The following is a 15952-nucleotide window of genomic DNA, read 5'->3' as shown; positions in this document are numbered from 1 at the left end:
TTCTCTCGTCTTTCTGATGTTGAAAAATGACAAGAGGATTTAGCTTCCGTGTCACTTTATTTTCATACCTGTGAAAAACAAAGTAATGAACTGCCTCTGAAAGTTCACAGACACTGATTAACTTAACGAAGTTGAAATTAGATAGGGAAATGCTTCTGTTAGGTTTTGTATAAGATTTTCTAGGGGTGCCAATAATTGTGAGCAACGTGTTTTCGTTAAACATATTTATTTCTTTATGAGATTTTCTTTTTTCTCAGAATAAATTTTCTTCCCTTCAAGGGTAGATTTTTCCTTGTTGTTTTTATTGTGAGAGTACAATGAATCAAAAGATTATTTTTTATACCTATTTTTAGTCAACATTACCAAAGGTGCCAATAATTCTGGAGGGTACTGTATTAAACATAAAACTAGCCTGGGAATACCCATACGAACCTTTGGCAAAATTAGGATTTGCTCTGCAATTGCGTCTGACCTATAGGCCATTGAAGCCCATTTCCAATGTCCCCAAAAACAGGGCACGCAAGCACAATTGCTTATCCATCATGGACCTGTATTTCTTTGGAATTGAGTAAACAACTGCATTTAAAACCTTCATTTACAAGATTGCTGTACTTCTGAAACGATTTGGTAAGAGTTTAATGCACCAATTTAAGTTTAATTTCACTGCTAATTTCACTGTTATGCCCCTGCTGGAAGTCGTAAGTCAATTAACCTTTTCCAGACCCACTCCCAATCTCAATTCAGAAGGTCTGCGTGTTAACCAGGCTAACACAAAATCCCCTCTTTACCTCAACCATCCCCACACCTACCCTGACAAACTGCTCAAAGCCTGTAACACTTCGCTTGTAGGACGTATGCACCACTATAATGTGTGTTTTCACTAAACTCCTAAAGAGACACCAGAGGAGGAAAAATAGTTATTATATATGCTGGAGTTGTTGAAGTGAAAACGCCAGATGGAAGACATTTCCATACGTCTCATGAATAGCCAATCTGCACCTGAATGCACTTGTAACAGCTTGAGGTCTGCCTTCAACACTCACCTTTCTCTGCCAGCGAAACCCTGTAGTTCTCCAGGAAGATCACCTTCAGCCGGTCTCCCACCACTGGGTCATTATTCACCACCTGCCCCACTGAAGTGATGAGCTTAATGATCAGCTTGGCCATGTGGTATCCGGGGGCAGCCTAGGACAAGACAGAGGGTACAGAATGGAGAGTTGGAGCACACAGTTGCTACTTCAAGAATTAAATGTCAAATGGAGGCATTGTTATGCTGACAAAGCACAAGTGTACCTTTCCTCCAATCATGATTGTTCTTGGGACAAAGACCTTGTTTGGATCTTTTTTAATGCCTACACACAAAAAAGAAACAAATGTGAAGATGTCTTCCAAGGAAATTAGGATTCCCTATGTTACCCGTAGAGACATCACTGAGAAGACACAACACAGTTCTTAAGCCCGCAGGCAGAGGGCAGCAAATACCCACTGACTACATGCTTGACGGATTCTTTCTGCCGTCATGTTTCTGCCTCATTTTATGCTTGGGCAGTTTTCTCCCAAATGACTTTGAACAGGAAGTCACACAAAAACGCTGAAATGCTCAACCCCTGAGGCTGAATTATAACACTGAATATAAAGGAGAAGTGGTGCGTCCAACATGGTTATGGTTAACTGCACTTACGGTTGTAGAAAGTGATGATGTGCAGGCAGTTGAGGAGCTGCCTCTTGTACTCATGAATTCTCTTGACCTGGATGTCAAAGATGGACTCTGGATTGATCTTCACGTGGTACTCATTCTCCAGATACACTGCAAATTTCTGCTTGTTTTCCTGCATGGGACAAAAACAGAGCAAGGCAAGATGACATTTTTGTTTGAAACTGTAAATTCAGTCGTGGGAGACAGGACAGGGCTGGCACCTGTTTAACATTAGCCAAGTTACGGATGAAAGCCTCGTCGTCAATGAAGTCCAGCAGGTTCCTGAGCTGAAAAAGGTCAGTCGTGAAGTCTTCTCCAATTTTCTGTGTGAGAAAAAATAAAAAATCATAAAATCAATTTTAGAATACAGGTAAAACTGCTGTAATTATTTCCTGCTGTGATACTATACAGATGCAACACCCATGAAGGTCTATCTGGCCTACCTCAGTGATGAGGTCGGCAAGACCAGGGTTACACAGCAACAGCCAACGGCGAGGAGTGATTCCATTGGTTTTGTTCTGGAATTTCTCTGGTTCCATGCCATAAAAGTCCTTGAAGCTTCACACACACACACACACACACACACACACACATACACATACACATACACATACACATAAAACATGGCAGATAAAAAGATCATTCAGGTCTTACACATTCAAACTGAAAAGGTGAAAAGCTGATGTGTCAGGAAAGTGCCCAGTTGCCCACACAGGGCTCATGTCAAAGTGCTCAAGCTGTCCTGTACTCACACAGTGCTCTTGACGATGTCTGAGTGGATTTGAGCTACTCCATTGACCGCATGGGAGCCCACTACACACAGATGAGCCATGTTGATCCTCTTGGGCTCTCCTTCCTCAATCAGGGACATCCTTCGCAAGCGGTCCATGTCTCCTGGGAACTGCTCTTTGATTTTCTGTCAAAATAAACAGTGCAACCCATGCAAAATTTGGTCACCATTTTCCATTAACATGACATAATTTACCCCCTAGTCATTTCAGCCACTCAGTAGTCGCATTTGTTATCACTGGAGACTAATGTGACGCATTGTTTTAGCCATGTCCCAAACTTACATCCAGGTGGCGCTGGTTGATCTCGTAGATGATCTGGAGATGCCTAGGCAGGAGGAGTTCAAACATGGTGACAGGCCATCGCTCCAGAGCCTCTGGGAGAACAGTATGGTTTGTGTAGGCACATGTCTTGGTGGTTATCTCCCACGCCTAAACATGTGGACAAAAAAAAGGGAGCACTGCGGTTACTGACAGTTAAAAGAATGTCTATTCCAGTGGTTCTCAACCTTTTTTGAGCAAACGCCCCCCTGACCTTACTTTGATCCTCTGGCAACCCCCACACACACACACACAAAAAAACTACACCCCCGGTAGGCTATAGGCCACTCACGCTCATGCTATATTGCTTAAATAAAAAACGAGCCCATTTCTGTGCTGTTTTGGTTTCTTCTGGAATTATAAGAAAATGTCCCTATGAGCCTATTTTATTATTAAGCAGATTTAGCCCACTGTTAGAAGCAATAGGAGACTAGGAGAGGTTGGGTAAAAAAAAAACTACCACATCAGCATTGGTTGTAATGATTTTTTTCTTTAAATCAATAGGAACATTAAATGTAGGCAACAAGACGTGTAATTTTATCATGGACAAAAATCAATCACAAAACAGATTCCGCGCGTGAGGCCTGTTTATGCCTATATATATATTTCGTATTTGATTAGCAACGGTCTTTTCGTGGACACTTCGCTCAGAGCAGCTGCAGAACAACAGCGAGCGGGGCTGGGGGACGTGAGTCCGGACGTGTGCAGGCCCAAACTGCACTGTATGACCACTGAGCACAGATAAACAGTAAAATGTAGCTGGGACGGTAGAGGGGTTTGAAACCCATGAATGAAAAAATAGCCTATTTATTTCAGGTAGCCTATTTTTGCACCAAAAATATGTGAAAACCATGAAAGTTTAAAATGTAAAAAAAAAAAAAACCCTGTTGAGAAACCCTAGTCTATTCCATGAGTAAGTATTAGATCAATGTTTTATTTAGAATCAACCTGTAATACAATACACCTTTTGTTTTGAGTTTTGAGTCTTTTGTTTTAATTAACAAATGGTCATAGTCAGGGCAGATTTTCTGATTAAACAATAACTCCATTATTGTGGTGGATAGATGACAGGCTTATCCATACCATCAACTAAAAACCTCATTTCTGCACCACAATGACAAAGCAAAAATGTCTACTCTTAAAGACCACATACTGGTCTATTGTTAGCTGGTATGTAGGAACTTTGTCACTTAGGGTTTAAGAATCTGTGCTAAAAAGAGCTGCTCTGCTTTTTGTCATGGTATTTCTTTTAAATTATTTTGTGCACCCAATATTAACATTAATATAAGCCTCACATGTATCACAACAACGTGATCTCTAGCTCTACTCAAACACGTTTGTAAATTACCTTGTCCCAGTCAAGCTTCTCCACGTCCACCAGAATGCGCATGAGTTCTGGAATGGCGAGGGCTGGGTGGGTGTCATTTAGCTGGATGGCCACCTGAGGAAGCAGAGAGGATCATGACACTGACACAGAAGGCTTACTTCAACTGTAACAGGGAATGGCTAGGATTCCCAGACAACAAAGAAAATACTACTATGAACATGACTCATAGGAATATAAAAAACTACATACTACATAATAGACTACAAGACAGCTACAGGTATAAGACTACACACAGTCCTGGTACATCCTTTTCTATAACACTGCCAGAAGATTTAGATATTGAGAGATACCAAGGTTTGGTGGAGATAACCAATCCTCACCTTGTCAGGGAAAGTCTCGAAAGACGTCCTGACTGGGTCTCTGCAGCCAAACTTGGAGGACTTGAAGCGTCTGATAATGTCCTGCAGTGTGGCGGCCACCACAAAATACTCCTGCTTTAGACGCAGCTCCTTCCCCTCAAAGAACTACAACACACAAAACATAACATTAGGAGCCGTGGCCTACTGGTTAGCGCTTCGGACTTGTGACTTCGACCAGTAGGCACGGCTGAAGTGCCCTTGAGCAAGGCACCTAACCCCTCACAGCTTCCCGAGCGCCGCTGTTGTTGCAGGCAGCTCACTGTGCCGGGAATAGTGTGTGCTTCACCTCACTGTGGGCCAGATGTACAGTACGTACATTTGCGAACGTAGCTTTATCAGCGCCATGGACACACCGCAGATTGCGAGCGCTGTCAGACCCAAATTTCCGTCGTATTTATCAATCGTTCAATCCTTAGTGTAAACTGCGCCTTTCTCTGCCCTTCTCCGCCCATAAACGCAATTTACGAACCTCCACAACTGAACGGCAGCGCCTACAAGCGCAGTTGAATGAAGTTAACTGATGACAACATTAAAAAGAATCAAACGTTTAGCGTTCATGAAATAATACCATACATGATAAAAGATGTCAACAAGCAGGGAGATAATGAAGATCAGTAGTTCTACTCAAACTACTTGTGCACGCAGGCTATGGAAGATTGGTCAAATCTAGCAAGTAGGAAAGTTTAAGGGAATGACGTGAAAGTGAAAGTAAGACATGCGAAAGGCCAACGAAAGTTAAGGTTGCTTTTGGTAGTACACATACTTTCACCACAAAAACTGGTGTTCTAAATAGCGATTCTGTTGTCTTTGAAAGGTTCTCTTATTGACGCATTGAACTGCAATTTGGATTAACACCTGCTTTTACAAGGCGGAAGTATTTAGGCGCAGAATAGACGTGCGCTTTCAGGAGCAGTCTTTGTACATACCGCAGAATACATAACTAGGCGCTCTTTACTCTTCCCCTCCCATCTTTTTACGCTAAACTCCCACTTTCCCCTGGATCCTCCCATGAATGCATATGCATGACATGACAATCGCAATCTGCCACTTTCAGCTCCCGCGACAGGCAGTTTGCGCTTTTACATCATTGCGGCCTGTTTGTACATACCTCGCAATGATTTTACACGCACATTGCGAAACAAATACGCCTGAAATGGGCGCAAAAGCGTTAGTACATCTGGCCCTGTGTGTTCACTGTGTGCTGAGTGTGTTTCACGAATTCACGGATTGGGATAAATGCAGAGACTAAATTTCCCTCACGGGATCAAAAGAGTATATATAATGGCAACCACAAAACTGACTGTGTCAAACCGTGTGAGAAAATCTCTTCCATAGGCTACATATCAAGAGATCCAAACAGCACACTAAGAGCCAAGCCACTGAGCATTTCCCTATGCGATGTCGTAGTTACAAGCTTCTTTGACAAGGTGTATGGACACAAATAAACACATTCATTCTAAACTCAATAATGGCACTAAGGCATCATTCACTCAGCTTAATCTGATTTTAGAACATAAGTACAATAACAAAGACAAGAATCCCTGTTCCAAGACCTGTGTATATTAAAAAATCCTTTTTCTGAATTCCATTCACACCACCCTAGTACATTCAGCAAATATATGTGGTGCTGGCTTGATGCTGACCTAAAATAACATCCCCTCTGCCCTCTCCCATTACCACTGCACATTATAACAGAATTCTTTAACAGCCTGATAAACAATTTGGCAATGCTGCTGCACACCCGAGCTACCCTCATAACAATGCATGATGGTTAATTTTAGCACAGGCTTTTAATATCCATCAACACAGCTGACTGGTTCTACTAAAACATTCATGTCTAATGGGAGACAGCTCACTTAATTGAGTCTCTTGGGGAAAACAGTATTTGCAATGTGTTTCTAGTGCTGCATATGCAAATAGATATTGAATCGGTGGTCACTGGCTACAGCACATAGTGCACAGCAGAAGTGACACATCCTTATTTGGCCATTACTGTAGAAAAGGCCCCACCCCCAACCCCACACCCCCTTCTCAAAGCTCAACTTACAAGCTTAACACATGCATAAACTCTTCCTGTGCGCCACACAAACTCACCAATCCTCTGACAATAAACCATGATGACAGTCATTATGTAACAACAGAAGTGCGTAGTAGACTTACATTGTCATTGGGGTACAAAACCCTGGAGATGTTTTCTGCAAGGTTCCTGTCCAGTACTGCCTGAATATAATCCCCAACATTGACTGTCAAAAAAAAGCAATAACAATTAAAACAGTTATGCATAATGATTATTGGTCAAACTACCGCTGTAACCACTGCATCTAAATCTTCCCATTACATTTGAAGTTGAACTTGTGACACTTGTGAGGAACCATAGACATGTGTGTCTGTAATCAGAAACCACAAACATCCTTGCGTGTACGTGTGTCTGTGCACGCACATGTGGGAGACTGTATGTAACACAAAGTGTAAGGCAGCATACCCTGTTGTGCGCATCAGCTTTTCAAAACACGCTCTCACTAGCTAGCCTGTGTAGTGTATCTATGGGGACCATGGCCTGGAGCCACCTCCGCTCTGTAAGCCAGGGGGGTGGGGGTATTGTGCTGACACACTGGCATTGCTTGGTATTTCACACGCACACACACACACTCTAAAGTAGCCATCACCCCAGATTTCTCTTCCATATATAAACACATCCATATGGTTTCTGAATCACCTAGCTTGACTCATATTACACATCATTTCAGTGTGTTCGTCAAAAAATTGTGGTCAAATTATCTGGAAAATATTTCAGCTTTACTTTTCGGACTGAACCATTCACTCAGATTGACTAGAGAAATTGCTACTGGAGAAGATGAGGTCAATGACTCTCCAAAGATAGCCAGCCACAACAACAGTATGTGCTATTATCAGCTGTGCTTGGTCTCTGACAGGTTCCAGGAATGTGACTGGTGCATCGTGTGGGTTTGCTAGACTGTGGAGCTGAACATGGCAGGCAGAGAGAGAGAGAGAGAGAGAAGAAGCCTACACTCTTCCAGGTTGAAGTCGTTGGGTGCTTTGGCTGACCACAGCCTCATGGTGTTGACCGTGTTGTTCTTGTATCCGGGTACAGGAGTGTCGTAGGGCATGGCCAGAACAACCTGGAATGTGATGAGTGCAGCGACACAAAGTATTAGAGGCATTAATAGACAACAGCTGTTTAAGCACTACACATAGGCAACAGCCAAAACCGGCATAGTAGTTCAGTAGTGTCCTAGTGCACTGGGTCAAATTCAACTGCTCATATTCATTCATTAGCTCATGATCACTATAAGCATATAATCTACACACTGGGACCTAATTTAAAAGATGGACAAAGTGCAAAGTCTAAAGTCTAACTAAAGCTAATATAAGGCAAAATCTATTTGCTAATTTAATCCCACGAGCAAGATCTAAAGCACAGATATTGGTACAACTTAATGTTCCCACATGCCACACAATAGCTTTAGTTTAGTCTAACACTTTGCCTATCATTGAAATTAGGAACCTCTGTCTACATCCTCTTTGGAAAAGTCTGTAAAAGTCATATACTTTCTTTTTTTATGTTTTATATACACTATATGGACAAACATATTGGGACACTTGACCATTAGCTTCTACCTACAGGAACGTTTATAACATCTCATTCTAAATCTATAGGCATTTTTGCTCATTCATCCAGAAGAGCATTTGTGTGGTCAGACACTGATGTTGGATGAGAAGACCTGGCTCACAAACTCCATTAGTTCATCCCAAAGGTGTTTGATGGGGTTGAGGTCAGGACTTTGCGCAGGCCCGTCACACCACACTCACCCAACCATGTCTTTAAGAACCTTGATTTGTGCACCCTATGACAGAATGACGCTCAAATTCACTGACCTCTTCAGAACACCCTTTTCTTTCAAATACAAATCTGAGAGTCTGAGTAAAGCCAGTCATGAGTAAAGATTTGTCTTGTGGTCAGACTCACCTGAGTGTTGATCCACTTGGCACCCTCTGCAGTGTGCTCCACATGGCCATAGAAATGCACAGGTAGCATGTATTCAGGCCGTGCCTTCTCCCAAGGGTTACCATAGCGCAGCCAATCATCAGCCTCCTCCACCTGAATGACGGGACATAAATACTTAATGGCAAGGTAGCTCAAATGACCAGAATTTTAATTTATTTAGTCAAATTGCAGTTACCTTTTCCAGTAAAAGTGTTAATTTTTAGACAAGTACTCTGAAAATTCAAGAAGCTGGTAGAATCTGTAGTTTCCCCATATCTCACCTGCCAGCCATTGGTAACCTTCTGATTGAAGATGCCAAACTCGTAGCGGATCCCATAACCATAGGCAGCCAGACCCAAGGTGGCCATGGAGTCCAGAAAGCAAGCTGCAGATCAGATGTTTGATCACATCTATAACTGTTCTATGGAAGCCCTTAGCTTGAGTGTGGGATTAAAGCCATACCGAAATAGCAAGCAAGTATGTATTTGTGGCAAAAGAGCAAAAAAACAGATTGAGCAAGATGGATGCATATTGGGAATAATCACTTACCCAAATAACTATACATATTATTTGAAATACATATACAAACTAATAGTATTGTTTGTCATTATCCCTTACCTGCAAGACGCCCTAGTCCTCCGTTGCCTAACCCAGCATCTTCCTCTATATCTTCAAGTTCTTCCAGATCCAAACCAAGCTGGTCAAGACAAATGCAATGCATTTTTGAACCAGGATATGATTTTCTGTCTTTCTAAATATACAAGGCCTCTCTCTCTCTCTCTCTCTCTGTGTGTGTGTGTGGTAGTGGTAGTGCTGAGGTGTAGTATACTATACACTTCATTGTGTCTTGGTTTGATGGAATAAGGAAACTAAGATGCAAAAGCATGAAAGACACAACTGAGATGTAGATCAGGAGCTGGGAACTGGGAACTGGGAACTGCACTACAGCTTAAGAATATTCAACAGCCGATTTGCTGCTACCAATATATTCAAATATCCATATACCGGTAATTATTATGCTCATATACATCAATACAAGAGAGTTTATATTCAACAAATTGTAGTTTGTTCATTAAACATTGGGTAAGTATTGGATGCAGTAGGTCGAGCAAAGTGAGTCTAAAAAGGCGGCAACTTGAAGAAACATAAACCCTATTATCAAAGCCTCGACAAACGATCTTAAATGAGATGATTTTTTCCCCTCTTTTTATAAATGTATGATTTCAAACTGCACAATTCTGACTGAACCTGACTTAAGGCTTCAGTTATGTAAGGTTCATCATAAGAACCTTTCATCATGTAAGGTTCATCATTAGAACCTTACATGAACCTGTGCAACATGAATGGACCTGCAACTGCTGCAATTATTTTTACCTGGTATATTGCTTCATCACATGCGTTCTGGAGGCCAAGGTTTATCATGGTGTTCTGAAGGGTCCGACCCATATAAAACTCCAAAGACAGGTAGTGGATTCGCTGCAAATTGCAAGAAAATACATCAGGGTGTATATTGTATTTTGAATTGTTAAACAGAAATCTTTTTACAGAGTAAGTGTGTTTAAAAAAAAAATACTAGATGATATTTTGCAGAAATCAGAAATTGACTTCAGAGGACTTTTAAATCTTGAACCTGAAGGTTTAGATTTCCTAATGCCAGTGCAATATGCATTTAAGTCACTAAACCCAACCAGGAAATTCAGCACAGGGGCTGCAATGGAGTGGAGTTCCTGGAGTCTACAGTTTTGGGTCTAGACCAGCACCTTGATTGCACTGCAGCAGGATATATATCTGGCCTGTGGCTCCTCTACTTCTCGGTCATTGAGAGACAGCAACAACATACAGCCAGTACATTGGATTAAAAGTACCAATTTAACACCAGGTGCTCCTGGTTAATCTGACACATCATTCCTAGTTTGTACCCAGAGCGGTAGAAAAACAGAGTGGCGACACTCCCATAGACTTTCATAGGAAACAATGGCGGCGCTTTTACCAGGCTACTTCCGCGCTATGCTGAGCTCAAAAGTTCCTAACTTTGACATTCACGGCTTTAGCCCCATTCACTTCCATTACTTTCTGCTTGATATTGTCAGTGTTAAGTAGACGAAGGTACGACGTTTTTTTAATTTGCATATGCATTTCCTATACCAACTGCACTATACTGGTATTGTTCTTTGAGGTTTGCTTGTTTAACTGATACATGTTGTGATGTGGTGAGAGGCTAGCTTAAAGATAATGTTCCTATGTCAATAATGAATTTCAGACAAAGCACATTTGGTTAGCCTATTATAGTAGGGCAACTTTAGATGATAGGTTGGTTGTCAACAGGTTTTTATAATGCTATATTTTTCAAACTTAATTGCGTTAGCTTATACGTTAGCTAGTCAGCTCATTCACATACACCGTGTTAACGTTACACATGCTATGAGGGGGAACACGAACTTTATCTTGATAAAATACATTTCATTCAGCATGGTAACTCATGGTATTCAGATGTGCTAGTTATCAATGGGTTTGTCAGTAAACGCTTTTCAGGTGGAAAATGGAGCAAATGAATCTGATTATTGACTTTAAACCTGATAGATTAGCTTGCTAGATGGCGAGTTTTATGGCTAGAACTGAACCGTGGCCTGAACATGACATGAAGTAGGCTAGTGTCCACGACTCGTGAACAAGGGGATTTCAGTTATGAATTTCAGGGGAAGCCGTAGGAGCAAAACCTAGACTATTATAAGTTACTGTTGTTGTTACTGGTGCGTGGCTCTTGTGTCCCTTGCCAGCCCAGTCCTGTGCCACTATCACTGTTCCAAATGGGACAGTGGCACAAGCGGTAGGCTAGTGTGGCACGAGCGTGGTCGTGGGACAGTGTAGCCTACAGTAGGAGTACAGTTTGCTCCAACTGATGATCGATTTCAGGTTTCAGTTCATTTAGTTTTCAGTAATTTTACATTTCGTGTTGGTGTTCTTGGTGTAATAATTTCGATTGCTTTGTCTGCCAAGTAATTTGTCAAATACATAGCGAAGTTTACATGGAAGAGACTACGAGGGCATTGCCTTTCACTGGGTCAGTGATCTTTGTCAGTAGGACAAATGTCTTTTTTTGGATAATAGCTAGGATGCAATTCATGAACTTCTGGCACTTCTGGATACGTTTTTTTTATTTTTGGCAGGGTGTTAGGTATAGGCCTACGGTTTTCAAAAATCCATGGATACAAGTTGGGGTGGCCCCCCTAGTGGCAGTTAAAATCCAAAATGGCCCCCGCCGAAAAGAGAAAAGGTTATATCTCGGCTTCCTCTAGTCTTAAATTGTTGTATAATGTATTTTCTCTACTTTGTTAGATACAAGGAATCCAATTTTGATATGTTCTTCTTATTTTAAGTCAATTTCCATGTAGTATCAGTCATATTTAGCGCATAAACTATATCTCTGAAAAAGTCACATTGAAAACTCAGGTCCCTAGACCCATATTTTTACCTCCAAGGTACAGTATGCTTTTCTTTGTTGATTGGACAGGTCACCATCACTATAATGTCAAAAATCACATGTTGTGACCAAAAGGACCATTGTTGAGGCCTTAAATAAACACAACTTCCAAACTATGCCACAGTGAAAAGTTATATTTGGCTTTTCACCATGTTAAGGATCAAGATTACATTTTAGTAGCCTAGAAATCTAGACGCAACCTAGCGGCTAGTCTAGCAACTCTCCGTTGGCTTGTGAGCTCGAATTAAACTTATATCAGGCCAGTTAACCCTTAAAGGTGTAGAGTTTTGAACATTCTAAGTTCCGCAACAATTGAAGGTTCTAAAATTCTATGTTGAATTCAATGAACCCAGATATTCTTCAGAACGTTCATTTCTCAACATTCCCGTCACACCGGTGTGACGGTACTCCTTTAAGGGTTAAATCGTGTATAGAGTCGTTAGGCCGGCTTAACATAATGATTGATGGCAGAGTTGCAACGGTTTGGCTTGAATTCCCTGCTACTTGAAAACAAAGAAGATGTTGCTGTTGGTGAACAGTGTAACACGAGTTAAGCTTTTTTTAAGTTGGCAAAAGTTTGAACTAGCCAACTAGCTCCGCTGGTGGGCGAACGCATGGGACTCATAACGCTGTCCTATTGCGTGCAGAGGGAATTTGAAAGACAACCGATTATACCGCCCCTCGGACTAAGCACTGCGAACGGTGAGTGCCCAGATCCTACATTTTAATGTGGGTCTGGCTCGTTAGGCTAACATTTTAGTCAAATAACACAAAAAACAATTCATACTTAAACATCATGTATTATTCAAAGATTTTTGGTTTCACTCTTCATCATTACAGTCTCTCACACTTGCACAATGTGGTACAGCAAAGTCCAGCTCAGTGGCACTTACAGTTGCCCATACAGGCAACCACACAGCCACAGTTGAGGAGTGAGCATCCCTTGCTGGCATCTTCCAGATCTGTCCAATGTGGCACCCAGACTTTGGTTCTGTCATTCCATTCCCATGTGACTCCCGGTGACTTCTGGGTAAGCTGTCTACGCATTCCATGCTTTTTTTTTGCCAATTCCATACATTGCTGATACGTCACATCAGTTCCAGAAGTTAGGCCTCTCAGAGCTGTGGATTGGATTTGGATCAGGGAAGGCATATAAAGATATTCCAATCCACCACATCTCAGAAATGCTGGGACCTCAAAAAAGCCAAGCACTGCCCCTTTTCCATGCGTTCACACAGACACCCTCATTCTGATCACCAAGACCCAACCAGCCATACACTGGAATCAGTGCACATGCAAGTTCTCAAATGCTGGACTGTACTCCTGTATAGTAAGAACTGCGTTGTCGAGTCAGTCAATGAAACCTGGAAGCTTCTTTTCACTCTGTCTGGGTGACATATTGGACCGATCTGGAAGATGCCAGCAAGGGATGCTCACTCCTCCTCAACTGTGGCTGTGTGGTTGCCTGTATGGGCAACTGTAAGTGTGAGGCTGTACTAATAATAATGAAGAGTGAAACCAAACATCTTTGCTTAAACAAACATTTATTCAAAGTCCTTTTAGGCAAGTCCCTCCACTCGGCGGCCATATTGCAATGCTTTTTGGACACTCATCGGGCATCCATTTCGGCAGAAATGCGCGTGCGCAAAGCTTCACGACACCAATCTTGCTCCAGCGGTGAGATCACAACACATGATTGGCACTATGTCTTCACAACACACCACATTATTGGCTCAATGTATTCGCAACACAGCACATGATTGGCTCAATGTATTCACATGTCAACATTTTGCCGCGGAAGGGGTGTGATTTGCGTAGACAACAGCCATATTGCCGTTACAAACTAAGCTCATGCATTTCTATGGAGGATTTTTTGAGTGGTGTGTCTCCTCATTAGAAAGTCTCTGGTTTAAGTATAAATTGTTTTTTTGTGTTATTTGACTAAAATATAATATTGATCCTTAACATGGTGAAAAGCCTAATATCCTGTAACTTTTCACTGTGGCATAGTTCTGAATTTGTGTTTATTTAAGGCCTCAACAATGGTCCTTTTGGTCACAACATGTGATTTTTGACACTATAGTGATAGTGACCTGTCCAACCAACAAAGAAAAGCATACCTTTGAGGTAAAATATGGGTCTAGGGGCCTGAGTAATATTTCAATGTGACTTTTTCAGAGATATTAACAGTTTATGAGCTAAATATGACTATGATACTAGATTTAACATGGAAATGGACTTTGTGAGATTGAGGCTTGCCCACCCCTCTCTCATATCAGGATGACCGCAAGAAAAACGACTAGGCAACTCAAGACTAAAGTGAAGCGGGTGCGAGTTTTATTTACAGTGCAGTAGAAGTGATTAACAAAAGAGAAAACAAAAACTGAGAATAAACGGAAAACAAAACCGGCCTCAATCAGGCAACACAAATATAACTACAACAAAAGACTGTTTAGAGAACGATCACGATCGCACTCTCTTTTGCACTTACTTCACTGCACAGCTTCACAGCAAGCGTGCTTTCCCCTGGCTTTCTCTCCCCCCCAAATGAAAACCCCTGCCCTTTTGAAGGGCTCACAATCTACCCGAGAGCAGTGATTGGACAGACAATAAACCAATCAGAAAATGGCATTACAAAAACCTTTAAAAACACACATTTGGAAGTACATACAAATTACCACAATATCCCCAGAAAATAGCTTTTAAAAAGTAGAAAACATACATCCCACATTTACTCAGTATACTGTATGCATGAAATAAAGCTACAAAACAATTACTCACATATTACGTCACCATGACAACCAAAGTTTGCGCCACTGAACCGGACAGTGGTTAAGAACATTGGTTCCACAAGGGCTCCGGTTTCCCCACGGACCATTCCGATGGAACACCCATTGGCAGCGGTGAGTGAGAAATGTTTGTTTGTAGTGCAGTGAACTATTTTGTTGCGAGTGGAATATGGGACGAGACAACTGGTACCTGCGTTGCTCGCAACGATGGTAAGTACATGTTTTAACTGAGAAATGTGTCCGTTTGTGACGTGTGCATTTTCGCGATAGCCGCGCTAAAAGGAAAGTTTGAATAAGGTGTGTAGGAGATTCTAACAGGTGTCTGGGTCTATGTGTGTGTGCGGGAGTGTGCTGGCGTGTCAATGGGAGTGTCTGTGCGTGTCGGGAGGTGTGTGTGAGTGTAGAAAGGATGTGTCGCTGGCGTTTTGGTGAAAAATGTCACTACCACACATCTTCATTTTTCACAGACTTAAAATAAGAAGAACATATCAAAATTGGATTCTTTGTATCAAACAAAGTACAGAAAATACGTTATACAACAATTTAAGAAAGGAAGCTGAGATATAACCTTTTCTCTTTTCGGCGGGGGCCATTTTGTTTTTTATGTATAACTGCCACTAGGGGGGCCACCCCAACTTGTATCCATGAATTTTTGAAAACCTTAGGCCTATACCTAACACCCTGCCAAAAATCAAAAACTTATCCAGAAGTGCCCAATCTTCATTATTTTTCACATATTCCTTCCCAGCTATAACTGAAAAGTGTAGTCAGGTTGATGGGGCATAGATCACTCTGAAAGTGATTCCCAACAAAATCATTCTTCATGTTGTTATTGTTATAGTTTTTGTGTGGAGGTGTGGCACCCCCAACCAGCCTTGCAAATGGCTGTGTATGGGTAGGCCATGTAAAACTCTTGCTGGCCTCTTGCTGGAGATGGCCTCTTTTAGGTTTCTGCTAATTACTTAATGTGTTGTCCCAAGTAGGGATCGACCAATTATCGATTATTAGGGCCGATATTTAGCATTTTTATAATAATTGGTATCGGTCATTTTTTCCACCGATAAGCCGATATTGAAATGGATAAAGAATGAAACGCGCTACTTTGTCTGTAAAGCGTCTCACTCC

At 41.6% G+C, this 15952-nt stretch overlaps 1 protein-coding gene across 1 annotated transcript in view; it reads right to left on the bottom strand.

The window, feature by feature from the left end:
- The window catches only part of pygb (phosphorylase, glycogen; brain), a 42393-nt gene that overhangs the window by 3359 nt on the left and 23082 nt on the right, over positions 1-15952 (bottom strand). Inside the window, exons 2-16 of the mRNA XM_048269028.1 lie at positions 9932-10033; positions 9176-9254; positions 8839-8942; positions 8540-8671; positions 7580-7691; positions 6712-6794; positions 4513-4656; positions 4154-4246; positions 2770-2916; positions 2449-2612; positions 2140-2254; positions 1918-2019; positions 1682-1829; positions 1294-1352; positions 1044-1185 (exon numbers count right to left, since the gene is read on the bottom strand). Of these exons, the coding sequence (XP_048124985.1) occupies positions 1044-1185; positions 1294-1352; positions 1682-1829; positions 1918-2019; positions 2140-2254; positions 2449-2612; positions 2770-2916; positions 4154-4246; positions 4513-4656; positions 6712-6794; positions 7580-7691; positions 8540-8671; positions 8839-8942; positions 9176-9254; positions 9932-10033 (1726 nt within the window). The remainder of the gene's footprint in view (positions 1-1043; positions 1186-1293; positions 1353-1681; positions 1830-1917; positions 2020-2139; positions 2255-2448; positions 2613-2769; positions 2917-4153; positions 4247-4512; positions 4657-6711; positions 6795-7579; positions 7692-8539; positions 8672-8838; positions 8943-9175; positions 9255-9931; positions 10034-15952) is intronic.

Source organism: Alosa alosa, chromosome 18, assembly GCF_017589495.1.
Source record: "Alosa alosa isolate M-15738 ecotype Scorff River chromosome 18, AALO_Geno_1.1, whole genome shotgun sequence".
In the NCBI taxonomy this organism is placed as follows: Eukaryota; Metazoa; Chordata; class Actinopteri; order Clupeiformes; family Clupeidae; genus Alosa; species Alosa alosa.
The sequence above is the reverse complement of the archived record's forward strand: the minus strand, read 5'-3'. Positions and strand labels throughout refer to the sequence as shown.